We start from the raw sequence: 13,112 nt of genomic DNA, 5'->3' as shown, positions 1-13,112 counted from the left end.
AGAAATTCAATGATTGGCCCGATCACATGTGCTGTATCATTTTCCAAATATCCCGAAATTCAAATATGATTCAGAGAGAATAAAAAACAGGGTTAAAATAATTCTTAAGTTCGAGTTATTTGTCGCTCCCATCATGCTGACTGGGCTGCAGAGCTTCCCCCCGTAGCTTCTCACGCACATCGCAGCACTTAGTTCCCTTTCTTTCCTTCCTTCTTTCTTCCTCTTGATCACTTCCTGGTGAGCCGCTTCCTCCGGTGCTTGTAAGTCACCCAAATCTTTCTTTCTTCTGTCTCTCCTTCTGTTTCTATTCTGCCTCTCTACAGCAGCAGCTCCAGGCCCAGCACCTCACCCAGCATGCCCAGGGTTTGCCAGTGGGCCCACACCCATCAGGACTGCCCCACCCAGGCCTGGCGCTCGGCGGAGGGTCCAGTCTGCTGGCCCTGTCCGGGGCTCTGGGGGCCCAGCTTGCTGCCAAGGATGAGAGGGCACACCTGGAGGCAGCGGCCGCTGCTGCTGCTGCTGCAGAGCACCACAGAGGTACTGGAACGCTTCAGATGATGCTTGTTTACTTCGTTTTTTCCAAGCTAAAAGTGTAAAACTGTAGATAAGTTTAGGGCCGAGGCGAGAGCTGGATTGCATTCTTAGAGATGAAAACAAACTGAGGTGGGAGTAGAGTAAACACCGAAGCTTGGCTCATTTGGATCCTGGTGATTGGCTTTGCTTTGGAGTTTTGGCAGGGCACAGGAGTGTTGCTGATAACGCTCCTCAGGGAGAGTTTTCCACTGAGTCATCAGCTGTAGATTGATGTGAAGTGATGGCAGATAATTCTGCATTGATGTGTGTGTGTGTGTGTGTGTGTGTGTGTGTGTGTGTGTGTGTGTGTGTGTGTGTGTGTGTGTCCGTGTCCATATCTGTGTTTGCTGGCCCGGTACCTGGATGTGTTGGATGCTTCCACCTGGCCTGAGCAGACCGTGAAGCAGGACCAGTGAGTACAAATTACTACACACTCATCACCTCTGTCAAGCACACTCACACTCGTCCACTCGTTTGTTGAGCAGTCTTTGATATTGTGAGCAAACTCAGTGTTTTACATGGATCTACTAAACCCTTTAAATATAATTATCGTTTCGTTTTGGGTTCTGAGGCTGTAAAAACTATAGAAAAGTCCAAAAAAAAGTTATAGATATGGATATAAGACAAACCTTTGGATAGCTCTATATTTTATATCTTTTGATATTGCATTTAACACTAAAAAGTAGAAAAAAATAAAAATAAAAACGGAAGTTACTCAAAATCATGGACCCGTCAAGTCAGACCTGTCATCCTGAGGTTCTCCCATATTTTATTTTTCTCTTCTGATGTCCTTTGGTTTAAATGTTTCCCTGTGAATATCCCATATTTTTAACTTATTTCTAAAATAATGATAATAATTCCAAACTACAAGAAAAAAAGGTTGGCTGTAATGTTGACGGGAAGCATAACCGCCTGTTTAATGTGTTTGCTAAATTCCCCTCCGCTACAACAGGTGGCAGTGTGTAGAAGATTAGTTTGAGATTAGTTTGTTTAAGTTTCTCAGTAAATAATAGGAGGCTTCCTCGTACTTAATGAAGAGGAACATCGTTCAAATTCATGCTTTTTGTAAAATATGCCACACAGATTTTAGTGTTTCACACAGAGGGAAAATGGATGTGAGGTCACTAAATCTGACAGACATAAGCACCGCCAAGAGGTGCAGAAAGATGCTCCACCAACGACTGCATTTAGAGGAAAAATTCAAGGAAAAATTCGCTTATTTTCAAATCTTAATGTTAACAGGTATGTGTAAAATACAGCCGTAATCTGTTTTTTCTGTTTACAGACTCTACTGAACAAGGTTTAATCAGCAATAGGTGAACACGCTTCCCCCTGCCGCTGCACTTACTTCAGTAAACAAAACTGACATGTAATTATTATATATAATGACACATAATTGTAGAAGTGCTGTTAGCTGCGGTCAGTTGCATGTGTGCTGGTTTTGGCAGCTTTTGATTGTTTTCTCTGAAATTAGCACAAAAACAACATCTTAATGACTTTTACACAGCGGGATCGACAGATGCTGGACCCTGTGCAACACTGAGGATCTCAGCACTGTATCGCTACCACTATAAACCTGTGACAACGTTGGTTAAAATAAAAAAAAAAAAAACTGCTCCAGTGCCAAACACTCCGGCTGCTCCACAGTCTTTTCTGCTGCCTTAAAGAAAACTTGAAGCATTCTCTTTCTTCCTCTCACTCCCACAGCGAGCCGGCCGATCGATGCCGGCTGATATTCTTTCACATTCATCTCTGCAGCTTATGAGCCTGACATGATTTATGCAGTCCCTCTCACCTCATTATCACCCTCTTCCGTCCTCTCTGCTCTCCCTCGCTTTTCTTCACTCCTCTCTCCTTCCTCCCTCCCCCGTGCACACGTCCCCTCCTCACCCCTCTGCTCTCCCTCTCTCTCCCCACTCCGCAGAGCTCTCTGTCTAATGGGGATAAGGGTCGCCCAACAGACTACCTCAGCAACGGCAAGAAGAGGAAAGCTGATGAGAAGGAGTTCATGACAGACTATGTGAGGCTCTTTCGTAACTCTGTTAAATGTTTAAGCAGCTGAAGGAAAGTTTCACCCAGCTCCACCAGTCCTCCTCAGATACACCAGTGACGTCTGTCCACTGGACTGCAGAGACCTGCCCCCTTTTTTACTTGTAATTAGAATATTGACACTCCCTGCTGTCGTCACTGCATTATTGTGGAAAAGCAGATACATTTAAGAACTGCAAGAGATTATTTTTACAGTGAGATAAATTCATCGTGGCTAGTTCAGCATTATCGCTTTGTTCGAGAAGACCTGCAATATTGAAAACAGCGGCGCCTCGGAGGATTTCACCTCTCCAAGTTAAACATCTAAAATTAATTACATTTGTACTGTCCATTGAATTCACTTCCAGCTATCTCATCTCAGGCAATAAAATGTCAAGATAAGATATTTCATTTTCCTCTATTTGCTTTGTAACAAATTACAGCTCTTGAGAGAGTGTGCAATGTTTTTTTTTTTCTAAAACTTTTTCAAGCACACCTCTATGTGTGTGTGTGTGTGTGTGCGTGCGTGCTGTATATTATTATATGTAATCTGCATACATCAGACAGCAGAGCAGGAATATCTAATCTCGCCTTCTCTCTGTTCCCTCACAGGGCAGCGATGCGGATAAGAGCGATGATAATTTGGTGGTGGATGAGGTTAGTAGGCAGCCGCCGGCCTCCGTTGGCCTCTCTTCACCGCTTTCATCTGCATACATCATGTAAACACACCCAGCAGGACCATCTGAATAATGATAATAACAATAATAACCCCCCTAATCCACCTCTGCATGCCCTTATTTCACAGCATACGCCGTAAAGTACACACACTTGCTCTCCACTTTTCTCTGCAGCTCTATAGGTGTGACTGTTGTATCGGTGAGTGAATGCTGGGAAAATACAAAATAAGGTTGTAAGATGCTGGAAAATAAAGTTTGTTTATCATGTTGATTAATAAAAGTTAAAGAGAACAAACTAATCAGAGCAATATTTATTTTTTATTATCTTTTCCATCTAAATGAATGCACATGTGTCCCAGTAACTGTGGCTGTACCCAGTTCCCGAAAGCTTTTACGTTGGGTGTGTTTCTGTTCGGAAAACTTCTCCGGTGCCAGGAAGTAATTAATTTTATGTGTTCATTGCAGTTAGTTTGGAATCAATAACAGAAGAACAATAGATGGCACGAGCAGTTCTTCAAGTGTGTTTGTAGCGCAGCCGTCAGGTGCCCGTCGGACCTCTGAAGCAGGTTTCACTCGCTGTGATCTTTCCTCGTACCGTGGCCGTTAATGTGCTCTCAGTGGACGTGATGCAGGATAAAACCCACACGATCCCTGTTCTGTGCAAAAATGTACAGAAAGCTAAAATGAGGCTTTGGCAAAGTCAGTATTTTTAGAATGAAACGACTTCTTTGTCCTTCCCCACATGGGTTGTAACATCAATCAGGAATTTCTTCCTAAAAACTCTTGGAAAACTCACAGTTGCTTTGATGAACTTAGAGTGCTGCAGCCTCACATTAAGTTCAGATAAACAGTTCTGCCTGTGCATTCTTTCTATTGGAAGCTCATTAAAAAAGTGGCTTCTTACTGGTGAGTATAAACAGGAGGGTGTCACGACATTCGTGCGGGCTGACTTGAAAAATTGTGGAACTGTCCTTTTAAAGTCGGCGCGGTTGAACAAACAAAGTAGTTAATCAACATGAGACACTGACAGATTTCCAGGTGATCCCTGTGGCCTTCAGCACTAACGCGCTGGATGAATAAATCAGACTGAATGAATAAATCACCATTACTTCTTATTACTGTCTTCTTTAATAAGGTTTTCTGTGTTTGGGATTCAGGACCCGTCGTCCCCCCGCAGCGTGCAGTCCTACTCATCCAGGGAGAACGGCCTGGACAAGATGCCCCCGTCCCGTAAGGATGGCCCCCCGCAGGCCAGCCCCACATCCTTGGCCTCCTCCAGCAGCGCCGCCTCCCCGTCTCGTGGCAAAGAGCCCCCGCAGGTACATGAGTCCATGTGCATGAGTGGACCACACAAAGACATAAAAAGACAGATATTTGGATGGTTTTCGCAGACTTCTATGCCGAACACACTTGGTGTATTTCAGTGTAGGACATCAGTGTTTCCGTGCTGTCAGCACACACTGTATTCTGCCGTTTTGTTTGGGTCAAAAGTTCATCTTGGAGTTATTATGCTGTATATTCAACATCCCACACATTCAGTCAGAGCTGCTGACATTCCTCAGCGCTCCTCAGGTCCCATCTGCCCTCCGTCATGCTTACTGTCACTCTCCTTTTGTTTGTGTGCTTTTCCTTCTTCTTCTTCTTCTTCTTCTTCTTCTTCTTCTTCTTCATCTTCTTCCCCCCTGCCTCCGTCCTTCACTATTAAATTGTTTTCCCCCCATTTATCTACGTTTAAAGGCAGCATGTTTATGTCACTTTTCATTCTCGGTCTATTTTCTTTTCCATCTTTATTTTCTAACTCTTCTCTGCTCTTCCAGAGGGAGAAGTCCAGCACTCCAGGTATGAAGCCAGGGACCCCCATGTCTCAAGAGTCCAACACTCCGGGGCCGAGCGGTCCTCCACAGTTCAGACCTGTCCCTGGCAAGCCAGGCGTCGACCTCGGTAAGAACATCCCATGTGCTTGCGTTTATTCCCTGAAGAACACATTGTCTGTTCCTCATTGTTAAGAGAGAGCAGTGGCCGTCAGAAAGCCTGATGTTGTTGTGAAGTGAAAACAATGGCATCTTGCTCAGGAGACCAAAAGACAAATGTCTCCGTCCTCCTCCTCTCAGGGACTCAAACCTCCTCTGCACACAGGATCAAGTAACAGTGTGATTCTGCCTTTGCAGAGGTGTGTTTTCAGCCTCTGCTCGCTTTGTTATAGGTATGATTCTATCAACATCAGGCCGCAGTAGTTGGTATGGGTGTCAGCCAGCCCCCCACCACCCACCACCATCTGGACTTAATAAGCAGCTGTGGGCAAAAATATTCAGCGCCCCTCACTTTTTAAATGGAAAGATTAGGAGAGGTGATGGACTGTGACTGTGAGCTGCTTCATAATGAGCCTCCATCTATTCCAGTGTATCTCTTTCTCTTTTTTTCCTTCACATCACCTGTTATTCCCCGCTCTGCGCACGCACACACACACACACACACACACACACACACACACACACACACACACACACACAGCATTATGCATGCATACGCTCTTAGATGCAGCTACATGCATAGAAAGTGGATGTAGAGGATGTGTATGTGAACACACACACACACACACACACACACACACACACGTACTGTCTCACTGCAGGGAGGAATGGTGGCCAGCAGGGGTCAGTAGTGGTCCAGTGCTGCAGTTAGCGATGTCCTGCCTTTTGCATGGCAGGCGGCAGCTTGTTCACAGCCTGTCAGTCACAACTGTCTCACACCCTGGGAGGCTCTGCAGAGGGAGTCACCTTAATAAAAGGTGGAGCTGAGTCTGGTCGGTGCTAAAACGAAGGATGCACCTGAGTGACTGACACATACTGCCTCGATCAATAATGTGTTTTCACTTAAATCACAACAAATGAACTCTCCCTTGTCTTTTCCTCCCTCCTCCCTCCAGCTCTGGGTCTGAGAAACCCCCTGGCGGTGCAGGGAGCATACCCCCCAGGGGCTTTCGGCCTGCCCCCTCCAGGGGTGAACGGGGACTTGCCCGGGGCGGCGGGCTACGGCGCCGGACTCCACTTGGTCTCCCCCCAGATGAACGGAGCTGCAGCTGCAGCGGCGGCAGCTGCCGCGGGCTACGGACGATCCCCTGTGGTGAGCCAGACGCTCGGCAGATAATCAGTCTTCCCGGTGTCACTGTCATGTGTAACAGCTCAGCATATAACCCCGTCAGAGGGCAGAAAGAGGGAAATATATATACGGAAAAGATGGGAGTGTTTTAGAGGGCGAGCAGCTGCATTGTCATTAATCGTGAAGAATCTATGACCTTGGCTTTGAAAAGTCTTTTATATGATCTCGTTTTATTCTGATCTTTTGTCTGATCCTGTCTCTGCATCACCTGTTTCTGGGAGTGAACTCTCTCCTCTGCTCCACATGAACACAGGGTGTTTTTTTTTTTTTTTTTTTTTCTTATATTAGGGTATCTCTTTCTCTTCCAGGTGGGCTATGAGTCTCCACACCCACATATGAGGGTCCCCGGGCTGCCTGCCAGCCTGCAGTCAGCGGCGTCCGGAAAGCCGTGAGTTTGCTCTTTCCTGCCTGCTATCACTCACATCTTCACCTGTTCACTATTAGCTGCACTCAGGTCCTCCTCAAATTTCAATTACAACGTCAGAAGAAAAGACGAACAATGGAAGATGTTGAAAGAAGAACTTTGCACCAAGGCACCGCTGTTGAAATCGACAATCTGTGTTGATGCATCAAAAACTTTTACCTGTAAAATGTTTTGAAAACAGTCGCTGGCTCCCATTCCCGGCTCCGCTTTGGGGTATTTCTCTAACATCTGCAGATGAATCGCTGATGTAGAGGACGTGAGCAGCTTCAACACACTCAAGCGGTTAAACGCAGGATTTTTCTGTTACGCAGACATCTTTAATAAATGTCAGGTTTCAGTCCTTCAGTCCGTCTGTCAAAAGCATTTTTTTTGGAAATGCAGAAATCACAAGTTAAAAAATGGAAGAGATGCTCTGCAACTTTTTAGCAGTCTTAAATGGAGCTCATCAAAGTTACACACTTATGTTTTTATTCCTCTTCGTTGAATAGTTCAACAGAGTCCTCTTTCAGAAACAAAGACCGAATAATGAAATGTTTGCCCTCTCCTCTCCCGCTCCGTGCTGCGTCTGACTGACTGTTTTTGCTGCAGCCTTTCATCTCAGTTATTCATCACTTCCTGTTCTCTTCCCTCCATCTTCCCCTCCAGCGCCTACTCCTTCCACGTGAGCGCAGACGGCCAGATGCAGCCGGTGCCCTTTCCCCCCGACGCCCTGCTGGGCCCGGGGATCCCACGCCACGCCCGTCAGATTCACACCCTGAACCACGGAGAGGTGGTGTGCGCCGTCACCATCAGCACCTCGACGCGCCACGTCTACACCGGAGGAAAGGGCTGCGTCAAGGTGTGGGACATCAGCCAGCCGGGAAGCAAGAGCCCCATGGCCCAGCTGGACTGTCTGGTGAGGCACGAGGGAGACACTTAGATGGATGTTTGGAGACTTTAAAGTTTGTCGTCCGTCTAATGATGCTGCTTTACCACCAAAAGTGATGCTCTTGTTTTTCCACACGTAAAGAATCACTTTGGATGATGAATCACCTTTGTGTTGTTGTCCTAAAGCCAAATCCTCCAGAGTCTTTGTTTATTGCTGTGATAGTGATGCAGCTGCATGTTTAACTCACAGAGCAATAGGACATATATTACAGCATCAAATGTTTCTATCTGTCGTTTTATTGTGTCCAATCAGAACAGGGATAACTACATCCGCTCCTGCAAGCTGCTCTCCGACGGGCGGACCTTGATCGTCGGCGGGGAGGCCAGCACGCTGTCCATCTGGGATTTGGCCACGCCCACCCCTCGCATCAAGGCGGAGCTGACGTCGTCTGCCCCCGCCTGCTACGCTCTGGCCATCTCCCCCGACAACAAGGTCTGCTTCTCCTGCTGCAGCGACGGCAACATCGTCGTGTGGGACCTTCACAACCAGACTCTGGTCAGGTAAGAGGACAGAGGAGAGCCGTCCTGACTGGTTTTAGGAGATGGATTCGGGTGAAATGGACAGATTCTCTTCAAGGAGCGAGAAAGGAGGAGAGAGTGATGAGAAAGGAGAAGTTAAGGGCTGGAAAGAAGAGAGGGACAGAGGGAGAAGTGCAGTTTCTGAAATCTCTACACAGTCAGTCAGAAAGCAAAGAGAGAGAAGCAAACATTGTCGATGGGCAACCAAAGCACGGAGGATGAACACGGCGTCGAGGAGGAGGACTTAAGCGTTCGAGCACAACCTGTCTGTGTGTTTTCTGACGGGGAGGAAGATGCAGCTTTTATTCTAGCAAGACGTTTGTTTCTGCCCGTCTCCCTTTAAAGCACCACATCAGTGGTTCCTTCATTCTTTCAAATGGAAATGTTCAGATGTTCGACTCACAGAGAGAGCACGACTCCTCAGCAGGGACCAGGTTAGAGTCCAACCCATGACCACCCCCCCACCCCCCCCACTTGCCTGTCATTCTCTAAGCTCAGGAAATAAAGCTGCAGCCAGCTCATACACAAATCTGTGTATGATATGTCAGGATGGGTGCTGCAATCTAAATGCCTTCAGTTTGGAGTCAGCTGGTGTGGGAGGCTAAGCGATGTACTGCTGTGGACGGGGCGGCAGCAACACGTATTTTAGCCACCCAAAAAAAAAAATCAATATCCGTTAAAGTGTGTGCCACATTCAGAATATTTTCCCCATTTTATCTTGCCGTCAGATGGCCCCTTCTCAGGAACTGAAGCCGTTATATTGCTGCTGTTTTTGTCAAAGGTGTGTGGTGGCATTGAAGAAAGCGCACACTTAAACTGATATTGATTCTTTTTTTTTTTGTGGCTAAAACACATATTGCTGCTGCCCCGTCCACCGCAGTGCATCGCTTAGCTTCATGTCATGTGTGCCTCTGCTGTAGATACGACACCGACTTATGGATGAGTGCATTAAACAGCTCAATGAACCCTTTAAATGTGTGTACGATGTAAGTTTAAAAAGCAGCTCAAGGTCACTTTTTTAGTTCTTTTTTTTGTCTTTAGCTTGATGTCTTTTATTTTGAAGCATTTTGTGTCGTCTCCTCTTGAAAGGTATAAATAAACTTTGTAGCTTACTGCTTATGAATGCTAAATAAGGGGACTTCAGGGAAAGTGTCGCCAAATAAAGATAAAAAAAAATAAATCTGCATTCATAAATCACCGTAATTTAGACTTTTTTCATAATGTCCTGGGACTGTTTTGTGGTGGAGACCTGCATACCTTGGATGTTTCAACACAAACGGCGATGCAGTAACTCCAGTCCGTCACGTATTCCGGACAGCGGAGATCAGAGAGGAGGCTGAGCTCTTGTGCGTCTCCTCCCTGCAGGCAGTTCCAGGGCCACACGGACGGAGCGAGCTGCATCGACATCTCCAACGACGGCACCAAACTGTGGACGGGAGGCCTGGACAACACGGTGCGCTGCTGGGACCTCCGGGAGGGACGCCAGCTCCAGCAGCACGACTTCACCTCGCAGGTAAAAAAACACACACATACACACACACACACATTTATGTGAGACTCTGCACTCCAGACTAACATGCATTCATGTGCTAACAGGCTGCTGATGATCGGTTCCCTTTTCCTGCTCTCGTCTCATTTCTTTCTCTCCTTCCTTTCACTCCTTTCTTCCGTCTCCAGATCTTCTCTCTGGGCTACTGTCCGACAGGCGAGTGGCTGGCTGTGGGAATGGAGAGCAGTAACGTTGAAGTCCTGCACGTCTCCAAACCTGACAAGTACCAGCTGCACCTTCACGAGAGCTGCGTCCTCTCCCTCAAGTTCGCCTACTGCGGTATGGACACACACACACACACACACACGCACACACACACGTACACGCAGACTCGGGAAGCAGAACCGGTCTCCTGCTCCTGCCTCTCATTATTCAGGAGCAGTTTCTTCCTTTTCACCTCTCCAGATATTTACAAAAGCGGCGCCTCCTCTCAGGCTTCTCCATATCGCACCTCCCCAGAGGCGTTATCTGTTGATGGCTGTGTGTGTTTCGTCCTGTAGGTAAATGGTTCGTGAGCACAGGCAAAGATAACCTCCTGAACGCATGGCGGACACCTTATGGATCCAGCATATTCCAGGTAGGCCAGAAAACACCTGAACTTTAAGCACACCTTTCTTTTTGGAGAGTTTTTGTTGAGAAAATAACAATGAAAAATGGGGACATGACGAGCATCTTGCATAAATATTAGAGTTATTCTGGGACATAAATACTTAAGTTTTGACTTGAGTAACATGTGATCATGTCTCTGTCTTCCTCACCGTCTCTCTGTCCAGTCTAAGGAGTCTTCATCCGTTCTCAGCTGTGATATCTCCCCTGATGACCAGTTCATCGTCACCGGCTCCGGGGACAAGAAGGCTACAGTCTATGAAGTCATCTACTGAACTCTGATTGGCTGAAAAAAATACCCTAATAATCAGGGGGCGGGGCCATGGCTCCCTCCTGCACCAATGACTGTACAGAGCGTCGGTGGCATGGAAAAACAAGAGACACTCAACTCCTACTTTGTTGTTTCGTTTACGTTTGTGAAAGAAATGAGAGAAAGAGAAGCAAGGGGGCACAAAGTCACATCTCTGGAAAAAAGACAAACTCTGAACTGTTTTTAATGCTCTGAGAACGCTGGTTAGTCTATAGCTGCGCAATTGTGGATTCCTCCAAAGAACTTTTGTTTTTGTTCCTTTTTTTCCCTTTTTTTAACAAAATAAAACCTCCGTAGTGAACAAGAAATTAGCCAAAAAAAATATTTTTTTAGCCTTTGAATTTTTCGCAAACAGTTGGACTGCATCGAGTGGAAACGACAGCGTGGGACTGAGGAAGTGTGGGAAGGGTTTGGGGTGGGTGGGTGGGCGGGGGGGCAGGGGGCGGGGGGACTGGAGGCTCTCCATGGAAAAATCCGGTCCATATTCTGTGCTGTGTTTAAAAGTCCCAGCCTGGGTCAGCTTGGCCCGGTTTGGCCCGGTCCGGTCCAGCTCAGTCGCAGCACGTGGCTGCTCCTCGGGGCAGCAGATGCGTGGCAGATGGCAGGATGGCGTGCTGTGAAGTTCCAGCTTTTTTTCTTTCTCCTGGTTAAGTTTCAGCAGCAACATGATTGTATCATCTCCAGCACATACATGACAGAACAGGGCTCGGTGTTCTCTAAAGTGTCTTTATTCCTTTTTGTTTGATTTTTTTTTCCTTCTAAAAGAACAGAGACAGACTTATTGTGGAGATGTTTTTGGGGAAACCAGCCTGGAACACAAAACCACAAACCAGAGGACAGAAAACTTCAAACAGCTCGCAACAGGTACTCGGCCTCTGGTGGCCTCTGCTACATCACCATCATCCCAAACACTCAACGTTAAATGTTTCTTTTCTATTGTATTTGTTAGGGCACATATAGGCAGACAGGTATTTTCACAACTGCATCATCAACCTTGCTATATATGGACATGTAAATAAAGTTCTCTAAAGGCAAACGAGGATGTTCTCTGTGACTTGGATTTACTTTGAGAAGACTGATGAGTGTCTGTGATCTGCAGTGTATTAGCTGTGTTTTTTTTTGTCTTTCATGAGCATCTTCTCTCCCAGGAAAACAGATTGAAACCACTCCTTACGTATCGACACAGGTGTGAAGAAAGGAGGCGGATTTGGTGTGTGTGTGTGTGTGTGTGTGTTGCCACATTTCTGGCTGTCAAAAAGTGTTTTAGAATCAGAACCAAATCAGGGTCTTGCCAGTTTTAACTTGGATGTTTTTAAAATTCAGGGAGGCGAGGGAATCAAAAGAAGCATTTGTTGAATATTTGTTTAAACCATAACAGCCAGAATAGCGTGTGCTCACTGCGAGCTGCCAGGAAGCATCTTAGAAATATTTTTGATTTAAAAAAAAAAAAAAAAGGAGGATGTGAGCAGCGCCCACAGCGTGGAGGAAGTCAGGATGCACAGCTCCTCTGTGACTGGAGCCCTCGGTGAATAACGCGGCCGTACAGTTGTTTTTGTGCTGCGCTGGCTCGAAGTGTGGCGAGACAAAGGTGATCTGCAGCACAGTAGGCTGAGGGATGGATTATTACAGCCATAATACCCAAGAGGGAGTTCTTTGCCGATTATGTGCGTAGCAGTGACTGTCCTGCCAAGACAAAACTGAGAGAAGTAAACATGAGGGGGAAAAATGAAAGTATTTATCTCCTGTCCAGAGTGAAGGATTATGGCGTGCAGGTGGATAATAAATCATTTAGTTTCTTTTGGTGCAAGATTGAAACTGTGGTTTTGACCTTTTTAAAATGCACAACACTGCTGTTAATACCTGTGATCACGCCACAGAACAGCCTCAAGGCTATTATCTCTTTTATACAGTGTCCAACTAGTGTGAGCAGCGGACTAAAGAATGAAGAAACAGAAAACAGCCCGCTTGGTGCTTTGGTCATATCGCTGCAGGATGAAGTCATTTTAGGCCCTGATTAAAGCAAACTAATCTTTTCTTACCGGCGTTATAGCACCATTGCCTCATTGGGACTTATTTATCACGCGAGATAGTCCAAAAACTTCGGAGCAGGTTTCAAAATATGCAAAGAATGATCTCAGCTGCCAATTAAACAACACAGCCTTTGAAGATATTTGGCATGCCTGTTTTCTGTATTTTAAATTTAGGCCCACCATGTCAGCATCTTTTTAAAATTCTACACATATGGAAATGTATGAAAATGAGCTCCACTATTTCTGCTTTACTTGATGTGTGCAACTTCTCTAAAGAGACGAGAGGAGGCCTCCAGCGCCGGTCACACTC

General features: G+C 46.3%; 1 protein-coding gene across 4 annotated transcripts in view; it reads left to right on the top strand.

Moving 5' to 3' along the window:
- The window catches only part of tle2a (TLE family member 2, transcriptional corepressor a), a 41,588-nt gene extending 29,775 nt beyond the window's left edge, over positions 1-11,813 (top strand). For 2 of the 4 annotated variants that reach the window (XM_076726050.1, XM_076726049.1), the window contains exons 7-20: positions 324-537; positions 969-985; positions 2,498-2,593; positions 3,214-3,258; positions 4,436-4,597; positions 5,096-5,219; positions 6,205-6,401; positions 6,746-6,825; positions 7,507-7,756; positions 8,042-8,289; positions 9,673-9,820; positions 9,985-10,135; positions 10,357-10,433; positions 10,630-11,812. In XM_076726050.1, the coding sequence (XP_076582165.1) occupies positions 324-537; positions 969-985; positions 2,498-2,593; positions 3,214-3,258; positions 4,436-4,597; positions 5,096-5,219; positions 6,205-6,401; positions 6,746-6,825; positions 7,507-7,756; positions 8,042-8,289; positions 9,673-9,820; positions 9,985-10,135; positions 10,357-10,433; positions 10,630-10,737 (1,917 nt within the window). In that variant the 3' untranslated portion in view covers positions 10,738-11,812. Of the gene's footprint in view, positions 1-323; positions 538-968; positions 986-2,497; positions 2,594-3,213; positions 3,259-4,435; positions 4,598-5,095; positions 5,220-6,204; positions 6,402-6,745; positions 6,826-7,506; positions 7,757-8,041; positions 8,290-9,672; positions 9,821-9,984; positions 10,136-10,356; positions 10,434-10,629 lie in introns of all 4 variants that reach the window. The other 2 variants (XM_076726051.1, XM_076726052.1) reach the window with 2 other exon arrangements.
- Positions 11,814-13,112: the final 1,299 nt, after the last annotated feature.

The sequence above is a fragment of the Chaetodon auriga genome, chromosome 3 (genome assembly GCF_051107435.1).
Source record: "Chaetodon auriga isolate fChaAug3 chromosome 3, fChaAug3.hap1, whole genome shotgun sequence".
Classification (NCBI taxonomy): Eukaryota; Metazoa; Chordata; class Actinopteri; order Chaetodontiformes; family Chaetodontidae; genus Chaetodon; species Chaetodon auriga.
This window is presented reverse-complemented; position numbering and strand designations above follow the sequence as displayed.